Source organism: Sceloporus occidentalis, unplaced genomic scaffold (assembly GCF_023333645.1).
Source record: "Sceloporus occidentalis isolate IW3139 unplaced genomic scaffold, rSceOcc1.0.p SCAF_291, whole genome shotgun sequence".
NCBI lineage: Eukaryota > Metazoa > Chordata > Lepidosauria > Squamata > Phrynosomatidae > Sceloporus > Sceloporus occidentalis.
In genome coordinates, this window is record NW_028317271.1 from 127660 (window position 1) to 143400 (window position 15741).

Here is a 15741-nt window from a genome sequence, read left to right on the forward strand (position 1 = left end):
CCTATTTTTTTTTCATTAAACTGGAAAAATAAAATATCACAAAAAAAAAAAAATGGGGAAAAAATAAATAAATTAGTATTTAATTTTATGTCTCCCAGGGAGATGAGGGATGCCCAGTGATATCACTTAATGATAGATAAAAACGGCGTTAACCCCTTTTGAGCTGGTGAAGCTGGGGGTACTTTGTGGAAGCCCCGCGAGGCGGCGGATCGATGAATGCGCACAAATTTCATTTTTTATTTTCTGGTTTGATCATCTCGTTTATGTTACTGAACCGAAATAAAACGTGAATGCGAAAGCAGCGATTGTCTTCTGTTCTCTTTGGAACGCGGGGCATTCGAAACGCCCTTCGCCAGGTCGGCCGAGATTCCTGACATCTGATACGGGCTCCTGGACAGGTCTCGGAGGTCCCTCACAAAAAAAGGCATGAAGTTATTTGCGTGTGATTGTTGATTTTCAAAAATAACACATAAAGGCATCTGTAGTCAGGTTTTTAACCCATAGATGTCTGGCTGGTGGGAGTGCGTCGGATACTAGTATGGTGCCTCTAGTGATACAAACCCGGTGGAGTGGCACAACATGCTTTGTTGGGCAATAACATGGAACAGGAGGGTGTAGTGAAAATCCAGATTTGCCATCTGCTTCCCAATATTTGAAAGGGTCAGAGTGACACATTTACCCCAGGGGGTGCGGTGGGGGGTATGGCTTTGGGCCGAGAGGCATTACTAAGGCTTTTAATGTGACCTGCTGTTTCTATAGACATTATTGGGGATTTTATGGCTGTAGAACCCTGCGATACCCTCATACCCAGCAAACTTTCCGAGCTCCTAGAAAAGGGGGAGGGAAAAGGGGCATCAGAGGGGGAGAGAGGGGCATTGGGAAGAGAAGAGGGGCGGAGGCACCCCTCCCAAATTCTACCCATGGTAGATCGGTACACTGGGGGGCGGAGCTTGATAGGTACCTGGCAGCGCACCATACATTCTTAGAATGGAATTAGGACTGCGACATTGCGGTCCCAAATCCCGTTGAGCTCTACTATCGCCCCAAAATGCAGGATGCAGAGCTCAGCAGGACAGGGAAGAAATATCAGGACAGTTGGGTGGTATGCACTGGTTAGTTGCCTGTATAGAAAATTTAGGAGTGTTGGCAATTATTAAAATCTGCTATGGGGCTTTTAACTGACAATACAGTTTCCTTTCTTTTTTGGAGCAGCTGTCACCGTGTGGGGGGGGGGCGGGGGTAATACTATACATGTGCTCAAACGCTTACCGTGTGAACAATTACATCACATGGCAACTTTAATTCATCTCCTCACTGAATCACATGGATCTGGCATGCTCTGCACTCAGGCCAGTGACGTGAGCACCAGCCGCCCTATCAGCGCGCAGCTGGCTGTACGCAGTACCAATCAGCTCTCGCTTTATGATTCCATTAAAAAAAAAAAAAATAGAAAGAGAAAGGCCGAGAGCGACCGTGCGCGTCCCCGGCGCTGCTTGTACGTGCTCAGTCCTGTGTCGCCTCCTCCGCGCGCTCCCTGTGACGTCACGAGCGCCATATTGGACGGCCGCTGCTTGTTCTCGCTCCCTGTAGTGTTCGCTTCACCTCGCTTCGCCGGTCCGGTTGGCCCAAGTCACGGTCCCCGGTGTTAGTGCTGTGGAGCTGAGAGGTTTCTGCCGGACGGAGCGGTGCTGTGCGGTCCGAGAGCGGAGAGGAGGGAGTGTGGCGAGAAGGAGCCGGGAGAGGAGCCGCGGCAGGCAGCCGGTGTGAGGCGGCAGTTGGGTGATACCCCCCACCTCTTCCGGCCATGGACGTCGAGCGGCTCCAGGAAGCTCTGAAAGGTCACTGTCCTCCGGGGTATTGGGCTGCTCAGGGCAGGATGGGCTGGAGAGGGGTACTGGGTGTTATGGGGAGGGGCATGAGATTTGGGGGTTATTAGGGGTAAAACTTTTTATGTGGGGGATGGGCTTTGAGGGAAAGGATTTTGTCTGAGATATGGGGGTACCTCGCTTGGGAATTGGGGGGGTATTTGGAGTTGTATGTTTCCTGGTATTTGGTAATTGAAAGCATTTAAAAATCTTTTTTTTTTTTTATGGGGAAGTGGTTGGGGATAAATGGGAGCAAATCAGGATGTTGAGGGCTCAGGTGATGTGGTTACTAGTCATTGGGGGACTTTAGATATTTGGGAGCACTGGGGGTGCGAGGGCCACATGATTCCCTCCCACCCTCAGTGCTGAGTGGCATACGCCCGGGGGGGGTCACTGGATCCCTCTGGCATTCAGCGCCGAGTGCCTGGCGGATGCGTTGGGGGGGGGGGTCACTGGATCCCTCAGCGCTGAGTGCCTGGCGGACGTGTTGGGGGGTCACTGGATCCCTCCTGCCCTCAGCGCCGAGTGCCTGGCGGACCTTGTTGAGGGGTCACTGGATTCCTCCCGCCCTTGGGGCCGAGTGCCTGGCAGACCTTGTTGAGGGGGTCACTGGATCCCTCTGGGCCGAGTGCCTGGAGGACCTTGGTGAGGGGTCACTGGATCCCTCGGCACTGAGTGCCTGGCGGACCTTGGTGAGGGGTCACAGGATCCTTCTCGTCCTTGGCGCCAAGTGCCTGGTGGATGTGCTGGGGGGGGTGTCACTGGATCCCTCCTGCCCTCAGCATCGAGTGCCTGGTGGACCTTGTTGAGGGGTCACTGGATCCCTCCTGCCCTTAGTGCCGAGTGCCTGGCGGCCCTTGTTGAGGGGTCACTGGATTCCTCCCGCCCTCAGCGCCGAGTGGCTGGCGGACAGTGTTGAGGGGGTCACTGGATCCCGCCCGCCCTCGGGGCCGAGTGCCTGGCGGACTTTGTTGAGGGGGTCACTGGATCCCTCCTGCCCTCAGTGCCGAGTGGCTGGCGGACCTTGTTGAGGGGGTCACTGGATCCCGCCCGCCCTCGGGGCCGAGTGCCTGGCGGACTTTGTTGAGGGGGTCACTGGATCCCTCCTGCCCTCAGTGCCGAGTGGCTGGCGGACCTTGTTGAGGGGTCACTGGATCCCGCCCGCCCTCGGGGCCGAGTGCCGCCTGGTGGACTTTGTTGAGGGGGTCACTGGATCCTGCCCGCCCTCGGGGCCGAGTGCCGCCTGGTGGACTTTGTTGAGGGGGTCACTGGATCCTGCCCGCCCTCGGGGCCGAGTGCCTGGCGGACCTTGTTGAGGGGGTCACTGGATCCCTCTGGGCCGAGTGCCTGGCGGACCTTGTTGAGGGGTCACTGGATCCTGTCTGCCCTCGGGGCCGAGTGCCTGGCGGACCTTGTTGAGGGGGTCACTGGATCCCTCTGGGCCGAGTTCCTGGAGGACCTTGGTGAAGGGTCACTGGATCCCTCGGCACTGAGTGCCTGGCGGACCTTGGTGAGGGGTCACTGGATCCTTCTCACCCTCGGCGCCAAGTGCCTGGTGGATGTGCTGGGAGGGGTGTCACTGGATTCCTCCCTCAGCGCTCAGTGCCTGGCGGACGTGTTGGGTCAGTGGGGTCACTTGGATCCCTCCCTCAGTGCAGAGTGCCTGGCGGAATGGAACCAGGCAGTGTCCCAGGCCCCCCCCCCATATAGTCTGTGACTACAATAAAACGGAGTCTTGAGTCAAAGGTGATAACATCTTAGTAGGCCAGCGTAGAAGAAGTACAACCAAATAACCTTTCGATACCTCCATCTGATGATGAGACCTAGGAGGTTTCAAAAGTGATTCTACATCTTGCTCTTGGACCAATAAAAGGCTTCACTTTCGGACAGACTCCATCCTTAAAGACCAATAAGGCCAGAGGCTGCAGCAAACGTTTAAACCGGCTGTAGATCGAGAGGTTCTAAACTCTTATTCACGTAACAAATGCTGTGTTCCCTTCCGAGATGTTCTGCAGATGTTGCGACATAATCCATAATCTTAAAGGGACAGCGGGGTAATAGCCATCCAATCACATGCAGGCTTCATAAGCTATCTCTACTATACATATATATTAATATATATATATATATTAGTGTGTAGGCTTATGGAGTTTGTTTAGAAGTGCAATCGCCTTCCATCTTTCTTTTATTTAGTAAAGCTTTTTATTTGCTCCCGTTCTTTCCTGTCCCTTTTAAGCCGTCTCAGGAGCCTAACCCATGGGTGTGTTTCTTACAGCTGAAGGCAACGAAGCTTTTTTTTTTTTTTTGGTGCCAATATTAAAGCTGTTGACGTGCCTTTCGTTTTATGATCTTACTGATCCAGAGACTTTTGTCCTCTGAAATACAAAACAAGACCCCCCCCCACACCTCATGGAAAATAATATATTTGACGTCTCTGTGTTGCCTTCTATCACAAACCAAAATAAAACCTAGTGAATTTAGTGGTAACTCCTTCTCACCTGAACAGAGATTTTATTCTAACCGGACCCTCGCCGTGCAGTTGCCGCTCGCTCCTGTGTTTCTCACTCTCAGTAATCCAAGCCATCCATCCATCCATTAAGATCAAAGGACATCCTGTGAAGAGTTACTTTGTGTCAGAATGTTGTCTACAGTCGTTTAGCCCCGAAGAAAACCTGCTTTGATTAAAGAGGCAGTCCCACTGTGTTTTCTTCTGTTACTTGAAACAGAAGAGCAGGAAAACCTACAGATACTTTTGTGTTTTTGAGCCCGTTAAACACCATAAATATTTACGCGGTTGCGGGGCATGTGTTGCCATGTGTGATGCAATCAGTGCAGTCGCGAGAACGAGTGCAGGTTCATGGGGGGGGGGGCGAGTACTTGTATGAAACGTTAAAATAATTACTATTTGTGACAGATATTCTTTACATCCATATGACATCCAAAATGGTATAAAAGTATAGTGGGAGCCCCCCTTTAAAGAGATGGATTGGGATGGCAGATGTCTAGAAAGCTTATGTAAGAACTACAAGAGAACGGCACAGTACGATATCTTTAATTCAATACTAATAGAAAAAAACAGGATTAAGTAAAAAAAAAAAGCTTGAGCTGCCCGGCTTTGGTTCATATACATAAGGTCGGAATGTGCGACATAACACTGTCTGTGTCGTGCTTGTCGTGTTACGCTGTAGTGGGACTTTTCGCAGTACTGAGTGGAAGTTCATAACTCTGAAGGTCATTTGTTTAAAATATTTACTTTTAACAACCTCCCTTTGATGTTTCAATTGCTTTCGGTAGTTTGAGTGCGTTGGTCTTGCTTAGATACGAGTTAAGCCCGTGCTTCATTTAAAGGGACACTCTGGCAGTCATGTGCACTCTAATGCATATTATAGCTGCGTGGTCCCTTTAAATTTTCGTGTTAATTTTACAAACACATGGGGCGATTCTGCAGAATTGCCCCCCTTGCTATATGCTGGGGTGGGGGCTGCTAGCAGGGGTCTGTTCAGGTCTTCGTGCGCATGTGTGGAAAGTCTTCCCTTTGGTTTCTTTGCAGCTGATTGCAACAAATGCCAGACCATGGTGAAGGAGGGCAGGATTACATTAATATGCGTTCTTCTATATCGGGGTGTCGGACACTAAACTGTCCCGTTAAGAAGCTCATGCGTTTGCCGACTTAGATGTTTTTTTTCTTTTCTTCTTCTTCTTCTAGATTTTGAAAAGCGAGGGAAGAAGGAGGTCTGCTCAGAGCTGGACCAGTTTCTATGTCATGTGGCGAAAACTGGAGAGACCATGTAAGCATTTTTTGTTTTACACTTTTGCAGCTAAAAACTTATAGGGTAGCTATACCGAGGGCAGGAGCTTCACACAGAAATCCTTCACAAATCCAAGAACATAATGGAACACAAATCTTTGTTAGTCTTTTGTTTTAAATATAACTTTCAGAATCATGCTTGGACACAGCCCCCCCCCCAGTTTACTTAATTAGGTTTTAACTAATAGAGGGTTTGTTTCTGTTGTCCTCCTCTGTTGAGATGACATAACGGAAGCTGGGTTATAGTGCACATAGGAGCCACCACAGAACATATTTGGGTTTGACTTTCTTACCAGCGAGCCTTGCTTTTCTTTAATGCCATGTTTTCGGAATGTTGGTTCATGTCCATGGATTGCTTGGCGACAATATCTGTCTCCCAAAAGAAAGTTCGAGTAATAACCCTGGGGGGGTGGGGGGCAAGTGGCAGATCGGTGAACGCACTGGTTGGTGCTCATCCTCGCATCTCCGCTCAGGGCAGAACCTTTTCTCTAAGAGGCAACGGTTGTGGATCCAAAAGACACCCTTTTGTGCCTTTTTTAATCCAATTCTGGTTTCATAAATGTATAAATGTGTGTGTTAATCGGGTTTAATGCCTCCTCCTTTCATAAGCTTTAATTTATTGAACCCCAATCAAAATGTGTAAAAATTACTGCACTTATACAACCATATTTACTGTACCTGCTCTTTATTATATGATAAACGGCTAAATAAATGTGGATGTGCGTATGTACAACTCGTATCGGGAGGTTATTGTAAGGGTTGGCTGTTTATCGCCTAGGTAGAAAATCATATTTTGTTCTTGTTTCTCGGCTTCTTAAATATTTGTCTGATTTAGCAAAACAGAAAATAGTAAGTGTTTGTTTATTTGCTGTACTTCAATTGTCGTTCCGTAACAATGTTGCTTTTTACTCTCCTAGTGTCCAGTGGCCCCAGTTTAAAGAATACTTCATGTTTAAACTGGAGAAGGTGATGGACGACTTCAGATCTACAGCCCCTGAACAGAGAGGACCTCCCAATCCTAATGTGGATTATATTCCCTTTGATGAAATGAAGGAGAGAATACTAAAGATTGTCACTGGTTTCAATGGGTAAATTCTCAAACTTTTCACTACCCCCCCCCCCCCGCACATACACACATTGGGTCGAACATCTAACTCAACCCATAAAGACTGGTAGCGCTAACCAAGTCTTGTTGTGAAGCCTGATATTTATATTACATATTTTATTTTGAGTTCAGATTTCAGATTAGTTTTAAAAAGTGATTTAGTGAACTTGCTCTTCAAACAGCAGTTAACATTAACACGTGGCACTAGTGCCCTCTACATGTTATACTGTATGATTGCACCAGATGCAGTTTAACCCTGTAATTGCCAGTTTGCTGTTCGAGTGGGGTTCTTAACCACATTCTTTAAACTATTTTTCTGCTTATTCAGCACTCCATTCACTATTCAGCGACTCTGTGAGCTGGTGACAGACCCGCGGAGAAATTACACAGGGACTGACAAGTTCCTGCGAGGAGTAGAGAAGGTAAGTTTCTGTCCTGTGTCATTTTTATATTTTAAAATGTGATATTTGGCCATAGCCCGATGCAGTTCTTATCACTGCCTTGTGCTAAACAATAGAATACTTTGTTCTCAAAAATCTAAAGTTTAGAGACTAAGATACCATTGGCCTGAAACCTCGACTCAGCATGGTGTTCGAGTCTAGATTGTTTTTATTGGAATGATGGCAACAAATTCTAAACTGAATTACTGTTTTCAAGCTCTATCTTTAAAACTTGTAAGGAATTACTGAGGCCTCCATTTAATTTCTTTTCTTTTTTTGTAGAACGTTATGGTTGTCAGCTGTGTGTACCCTTCTTCTGAGTAAGTATTTGCATGTAAATGAAGTGACACATGTTGGCTCCGCGTAGTTATGCACTACAGCGTTATGTAGAAATTAGCACTGAACACTGCTGTGGTTCCACTGCCACGCGAGCGTGTTTTATTTAAATGCATTTTCGTTAAAAAGCCTAAATGTCATGCCGTTGTCTTACAGGAAAAACAGTTCTACTAGTTTGAACCGAATGAATGGGGTGATGTTTCCAAGTAACTCTCAAAGCTACACAGACAGGTACGTGACTTGTTTTTGTTACGGTCGCATTCTAATCAGCATCTGCTGGACAACAACCACCTTCAGACTGGCAAAGAATGGGGTTGGGGTACAGCTGTAGTCCCATTTGGACATCCTTAACATGATGTGCTGTAGCATTGTATGAAAATATAAATGTTTTTTTCCCCACCACTGTGATATTAATATAAAAAAAAGCATATCTTAACAAAAAAAAGGCTGTGGGTGATAAAAAGCCCTTTTTCTTCTAGGTCAAATGTTAACGGTCCAGGGACCCCTCGTCCACTGAGTCGACCTAAGCTTTCTCTGTCTAGTCCCATGACAACCAATGGTTTACCTGACAGCTTGGAGAATAAGGATTCTGACTTACTGCAGAAAGAAAAGGCTCACAGGTCTCTGTCTATCTGGCAATTCTTTTACTCTCTTCTCCTGCATGATTCTAAGAGCCTTTGATGTAGGGTTTAGAATATTCTCCTGAGTTTTAGCGCTGTGGTTGGATGCTCTGAAATATAATGCCACTAGGTTTCAGGTACACTTGGCTAAAACATCTCCAAACAACCCTGCGGCTTCTTCATGGTTAAGTCACTGTGGGTTTAAGTGGCAGCTGGGGGCCAATTTGGGCTAGACATGTGTTGACTAACATCAACTTCTCCAGTGCTGAGCTATTTAGGGGCAATCATTTTGGCAAACTATATTTGACTGAATGATAAATGCTTTTTAATCTAGAGCATCAAAGGTTCAGATATAATGTAAGGAAGTCCTACTTTGTCAAGAGCTTGGTAGGTAAATGCAAGAGCTTCTTATTAGAAGGGGTAGAGGTTAATACATTGAGACCAAGGACTGATTAAAGTCTGAGGCTTTACAGCAAGGAAAAACAGGCAGACTAGACGGGGGCCGATTTGCCGGCTAACTATGTTTTTATGTTTCTAAGTGGTCTTATCACAATAGCAATCAGTGGAATGGACCAGTCCTTAACACTTTATCAGCTGTTATGGTAATGAGATTACCTGATACATCGATCGCTTTTTATGCAAAGCACCCCCATATGTTAAGTACCTACTGGGCGTTAATGGTCATACGTGCTTACAACCCAATATCTGCCGTTTGCCTGATTGTGTTCCTCTACGGCAAATTATTTTTCTTTTCTCCTTTCCTTTTTGCTACTACTGTTTATGCTTTGTCATAATTGGATTTGAAGCAGTAGTTAAGTTGGAACTTTTCACTGTGAAATTAAGACAGAAAACTTTGGTTTGAATTTCTATTTTCATTTTGCTTTCAGTGATACTTTGTCTCCTAATAACGAGGATTCTCCCACGAGTACTGTGAAGAATAAGCATTCAGAGGAAGACTTGGAAGAGCCAGAGGAGCATGAAGTTAAAAGGCTAAAGTTTGACCCCGAGGAGGAAGAAGATAAATCTGCTAGTCTGAGGGCTTCATCTAGTGAGGTCTCCTCAGACATGACGGAAGAAGAAGCAGAATCTGCATCACCAAAGCAAGACACTGGGAAAGATACCCACGATCCTGACCACTCTGCGGGAGAAGGTAATTTGTTTGATTGGACCTTCACCTTAAGCCCCTGTCCAGCATGTCTGTCAATTCCAACAGTGAGAAGGCTATTATATATTACATAACTATATTATAAACGGCCTAAATGATTTTAGATGCCTTATTGTGACCTGGCTGAAATCATGGATTTGCTTGGCTGTTCAAACGGAATCAGTGGATCTGATGTGATCCGGTTGTGCTAAGCACACTTGACATGTGCGGTTTGAAAATATACTTTGCTGTCATACAAAACACCATTTCCAAAAAAAATTGAGGTCAAAGCTTGATCTTGGGCTTGGTGTATCTGCAGCTTATTCACCAAGATTTTATTTAAAAAAAAAAAAAAAAAGCCAGCTTTTTTTGATGAATGAACGATGAAACTTGTACTTTAATTTTTAGTCTTTGAGTGTGTGTGACATCAGCAGTTACTCACAGGAATTGTGATTACCCAGTATTTAAATGTATTTTTTCTTTTTTACAGAATCCTTAATGACGCCAAGTGATTCTTCTGAAGAGGATGACAAAAACGCCACTGACAACTTAACTGTGAACAAAGAAACTTCCGACGAGAGCCATCAAATGGAGGAGACTGAACAGGACGAAGCTCAGAGCGGTTTGCAGATGGAAGAACAAGAGAAAGCTCCAACTTCAAACTGTACTGGTACTGACCGCAGCGACGCAGAACCCCACGCGGCTCTTCAGGAGGCACCAGACGCCCCAGTGGAGTCGATGGAAAACAGCGAGGAGGCAGCAGAAGTAGCAGATGAACCTATGGAACAAGATTAACTGACGCCTAGAGACGCAGTGTTTTCAGTACAGTTCTGTTTTTACACTGTATACAAATTTTATGTAAAAAAACATACAAAAAAAACAAACCAGTTGGACCTTTAGTTTTACAAAAAGGCAGGTTGCAAACAACTCTTTTCTGGAATAGAAACTGAATGAGCTTTATCTACCCCCGTCTCAGAACTGTGAATCTTTGTTCCTTCAGGTTCTGCCTACCGCTGACTTATTGGTTTGGTCAAATCAGTGGTTTGTGTATAGACTTATTTTTATTATTTAGAAAGAGAGGTTTTTAAACTGGAAGGTTATAATTTTCAAACCCTTTTGGAGGGTTACACGTTTTTGGTTAAAATTAAAATAAGAAAAATACAAAAAAAAAACCCCCCATGTCTGGTCCCTTTTCTGTTTATTGCAGTTCTTTTAGTTGTTAACTCACCGCTTCGACGGAAACAGTCTTTAAACAACGGTCTGTGGATTTTCTTACTAAGCTTACACAGAACTGTTCAAATTGTAACAGAAAAAATCCATTTATCTTCCTCTTCCTTGGGGAGATGGGGGGTCGACCCAGTGAGAAATTGTTTATCAAAGCTTTTTTTTTTTTGCCTTTTTAAAAACTAATCAGCTATAATAAAAAGCCTTTTCTGTGACGCTAAGGAATTTCAGACACTGCAAAAATACAAATATGAACACATTCCAAAAACTGCACCACCGGTTTTTTTGTTTTTTTTTTTGTACATTTTTGTTTTTCTGAGGTGCCTCAAGTATTGACATTTTCACTTTATTTATGGAGGATGCGCTTATTATAGAAACTACACTTGGAGCATTTTGCATACAGGTTCTTATAAGGTATGATCGGAAATCTGTCGGAAAACACCCAAAAAGTACTTTGCCTTCATCTGTTTGGAACTTTGTGACTACAAAAGACTTTATTTTTTATTTTTTCCCCTTTTCCCCATAATTAAAATGTATGCAATTGCATTGCTACGATGCTCAACTGTATTGAGAGTATTTTTAATTTACTTATTGTCCCCGGCCTGAATAACTTGGGTGCATTAAAATCACCACTTTTTTTTTTTTTTTTTTGAAGTGAACTGAATATTTTTGGACTTTGACAGCCAGTGATAAAACATCCCGGACCAGCTTTGAAAGCACAATAATGCCTCAACTGTTTTCTTGTGTTTTTTTTATTTGGTTTTGTTCTTTTGACACCTAACTTGGTCGATCGGTCTTTAACCCGTTGTCATCGTTACTGGCTGCCAAATTTCTTCTTGTATCTTCAACTATAGCTTTTTTTGATATTTAGAATTTTTAAAATTTCTGTAAAGTAGATTTTGTAGGATGTACCAAGTGTTCACTGCCTTCGTGGAACGTTATATAATTGTATAATTTGTGTGTTCATTGAATGCTTGAGCTTTCAATACAGTATTCATACGAAGCAATAAATATTAATGTTATGAAGTCATGGAGTACATTTTTATCAAATATATGCACCTGAAAATAAAAAGCAAAACCTAAAGTTTGAGTCTGTATGATTTTTGTGTCTATACACACTATTGGATGTGCCCACCTACGCTATGTGATATCATGTACGATGTGGCCATCTTAACTGATTATTCCTCCCCATTCCGATCTCTGCCACCTAGCAAGCTGCTGATTGACACGTTATTACATAATGCACATTGCGCCGCTGCAGATGCATGGAGTAATGTTGGCCAGCTGCGGGCATTGGCCCAGTGTGCCAGACGGCCAATACAGACCTGGAAGAAAAAAAAATGTTGGCATAAAACATTGGAGTTATTTCTGCATTGACCATAATAAATACCACAGTCCCTATCTGGCTACCAAACTTTGTATGACCTGGCCTCTTGGTTGGCGCTCTGTGCCAAAGTGTGTAGACTGAGTGAGTTGAGCTAAACTTGCCTAAGAATTGGAGGCTTTGGAAGGTAATTAAAGATAATACCACTCAATGCTGTCGCTCATGTAACCATCGGCTACACCGGGTCTGAGCCAAGTTGGATTTCTTTGTAAATGTGACAGGATCCGAGGGTGACTTTTTCCAATTAAACTTAGATTAACTCTGCATGTCAGAGTTTGGAGCTATTGTCTGGAGTCCTTGGTTCACAAACTGGATAAACTCCTATACTTTAACCCAAATATTACCAACAGAACCTTTAGACTTTTGCTTTCTCACAATGGTCTTAAAAAAATTAAATAAAATAAAATGTGCCTTCTGCACTCAAATATATAAAGTCCTGTCAATATATGCTGCTTTACTGTGAAATCTCTCTTGGCCACTAGAGGGAGCTGTGGGTTTGGGAATATGTGAGGGTTCCTGACTTCTCTATAGTGAAATTCTGCCACAAAATTTGAATTTAAAATTGCACCAATACACTATTTCTAGTTCAGAGTTCGGTTGGACTAACAGCACGATACACCCTGAGATTCTAACGTTTTCTCCAGAGTTTTGTGCATCTCGCAGATCACGAGGAGCGGTGTGAAGAGACACTTAGATAACCCATTTGGTGACTCATTACCATACCTGGGAACTCTCTGGGTTTGCCCGGAGATTGCCGGGTAAAGCACCGGTTCTCCGGGTCAAGACCCGAATCCTCCGGGTTGCACGAGCGGGGTCTTGACACGCCCCACTCCCCGCCCATTTTCCCTTTAAATGGGAATGCTACGTTATTAAAGGGTTAATAGTTAGAGTCTCAGGGTCTGTTCCCAGGTATGGTTATGAAGCTCCACGCTTATACCTCAACTATCATAAAGTTCTGGATGCAATAAACGCATTAGTTGCCGCTAGTTGCCCCCCAAACTATTTGCAGCAGCCCTCTATCTGATACCCTCTCCCGATTAAAGAGTCTCACGTGGGATTTGGCTTGAAGGTATAATTGCTTTATTAAACCAGCGGCTGCAATCCTGATCAAGGTCTTTCCAAATGCTTAATGTACCCGTCGCTTTAATAAGCCCATTATATAGCTAATGAAGTCCCAAGGGGGCTATCTTTCAGGATACAATAGCGAGCCACCTTCTGATGCACCCGGGGAAAAAAAATATATATATATCACCAAATCAATCGTCCGCTTTCACCGTCCTCCATATCTAAATAAACCCCGTTCCCCTGACCCTCATTCTTTCTTCTGACTCATTTTAATTGTGTCGGAGAAACACAAAATGATGAATACCGCTCCAGATTAAATTGCCCTAAAAACATACAAGCACTTAAAAAGATTAAAAATTCAATTTTTTTCCAGAATATCAGGAAAAATAAATAAATAAGGGCTACACCAATAATGAATTTATATTGTTACGTTTTAATTATGTAACAATGTAACACTTTAAATTTAACATGTTAAGCAGAAGAACCCCAAACGTTCCTCTTAAACGACCCTTATTCCAAATGATACAATGTCCATGCTGTTCGAAGGGAAAGTTCTTGGAAGTGATTTTTGTTTTTATAGAAATAAGCGGGGAATGTGTAATTTATTGTAGTGATATTGGGTACACAGGGCCTGCGGCATTGTCGCAGAATTCCTCGAATGTTTAGTGGGATTGCTATAGAAACATCCTTTAAGTCGTTTTCCTTGGAATTTGACATGATCTAAACGCTTGGATTTTTATGTGGGGCCGAAGCCATTTCTGTGTGAACGTTTAAAGTCTATTCACTGGTTTTAGAGTCCGGGGACTGGCGCAGCTTCTGCTGGGTAAATGTGTTTCCATCAATGGCGTTTTAGGAGATTTGTAATGACCTTCCAGATCAAAATGACCGGTTCTTAATGGAATAACCGCCCGCTGGTCTAAAAATTAAAATAAGACGCTAAGCTAACCAGCCATTTCTAATGAAGCTGGCAACATCTTTACTACAGCGAGAAATCCCGCAGATACGATAGCTTAACACGACCGCTGCACTGGCGGCACCTTCATTCATAACATTTGTCATCCAGTAAAGCAGCATGGGATTATGAATGATGCACTGTTGGCGTGAGGGTACATATCCCTTTAACCAGCAGTGCTCCTTCTAAGGCGAGAAAATGCCACTTTGGGACATAAAGGTTAAATCACAAGAAGGTTACGTTTGGCCTTTGACTGCTGCTGGTAAAAAATCATCATTATTCCAAGTCATCATTATGACAGCATTAGAACATCTTAAAAGAGCTTAAACATGCCGTGCGAGATCTCTAATCTTGTTATGATGTTTGGAGTGGGACATCATTGTGTTGTCATTATGACATCACCATAGCATCATTACAACATCTTAAACGATCTTAAACATGCCATACAAGATCTTTTTAATCTTGTTACCATGTTTGGCGTTTGACATCATCGTGACATCATTATGACATCACCACGACATCATTACAACATTTTAAAAGATCTTGGACATCCCACGTGAGATCTTTTTAACCTCGTTATGATGTTTGGTGTGGGACATCTAAAAAGATCTTAACCATGCCATACAAGATCTTCATTGTAAGTTCCTTTGAGCACGGCCCTACTTACCTTTTATTTCTGTGAGTCCAAATTGCTATGTGATACCCCTTTTTACCCATTGTACAGCGCCGCAGAATATGATGGCGCTATATAAACAAACAATAATCATCGTCCCCTGGCAGAGTTTAACTACCTTTGCTTTAATGAAAAGATTTAAAACCAGGGAACATTTAAATGTTAATACTGTTCGTAATGATACGGAGAGAGACAGCGAGGCAGAGCGGGAAGCATCGCGTTCCTTCTTATCGAGGCAAATACTTCCTAATTTGTGTTCATTCCCAGCAGGATTTTAAGTAATGGCTGGCGTGTTCATTTCCATTAATATCCTGAGGGCTGAACACAGCAGCTTGTGTACAGTACATAACAATTACATTTTAACAATATCAGCGAGGCAGAGACTGGTTTACAAACACGCCAATGCACATGAAGCAAATTGAGGGGAAAGGTGAGATTCTTGGTATTTAATACAGTTTTGTGGAAGCCGTTCGACTGCTAATTGGATTTGGATTTTTAATCCTGCGCATGCAGGAATCGATTTACATGTTAAACACAGATTCGTTCCCAGAGCTTATACTCTCCCTGGAAGGAGGAATGACGCCATACATTTCAGGAGCAGGCGAGGGTCCGGATCATATAGTAGAATATTTCATTTGTAACCTCTCTATATCCCTTTAAGGATAAAGAGCTAACTGATGTGGGGTGATGAAGACCAAGACTGTCTTTAATATTGGCCCTTTTCTGGGCCCTCGGCAGTCTCTGTAGTGTTCAGAGCAGAAGAGAAGGTCAGGAGAGACAGAGAGAGTGCTAGGAAGGTAAGAAAGAGAGAGAGGATAGAGGGAGCCAAGAAAAGCAACGGAGACGAAAAGTTAGATGTAAGAGAATGAAAGATAATTTAGTGTAATTTAGGACAAGGGTTTAAAGGAGAAAACACAGAGAAAGCATTGGTCATGGGACTGTTATTAAATAGAGAGCTTATAAGATAAGACTGAATTACCAAAGAAAGCCAAAAAACCCAAGTATAAACAATATTCGTGTAGTTGCCTTAAAGTCCTTTCCTATGTCCAGCATTCCTCAGGGGTGGAGAGAAGGTAGGAGGAACCAGATCCTCCCTGCTGCCCAAGGAAATCATGGGCGGAGCTT

General features: G+C 43.8%; 1 protein-coding gene across 1 annotated transcript; it reads left to right on the forward strand.

The window, feature by feature from the left end:
• The first annotated feature begins 1804 nt into the window (after nt 1-1804).
• LOC149275391 (serine/threonine-protein phosphatase 4 regulatory subunit 2-like) lies at nt 1805-10113 on the forward strand. The gene is made up of 9 exons (XM_089504780.1): nt 1805-1838; nt 5572-5653; nt 6591-6761; nt 7107-7200; nt 7501-7538; nt 7711-7785; nt 8034-8174; nt 9062-9324; nt 9809-10113. The coding sequence occupies exons 1-9, from the start codon at nt 1805-1807 to the stop codon at nt 10111-10113; spliced, it is 1203 nt and encodes a 400-aa protein (XP_089360906.1).
• Nucleotides 10114-15741: the final 5628 nt, after the last annotated feature.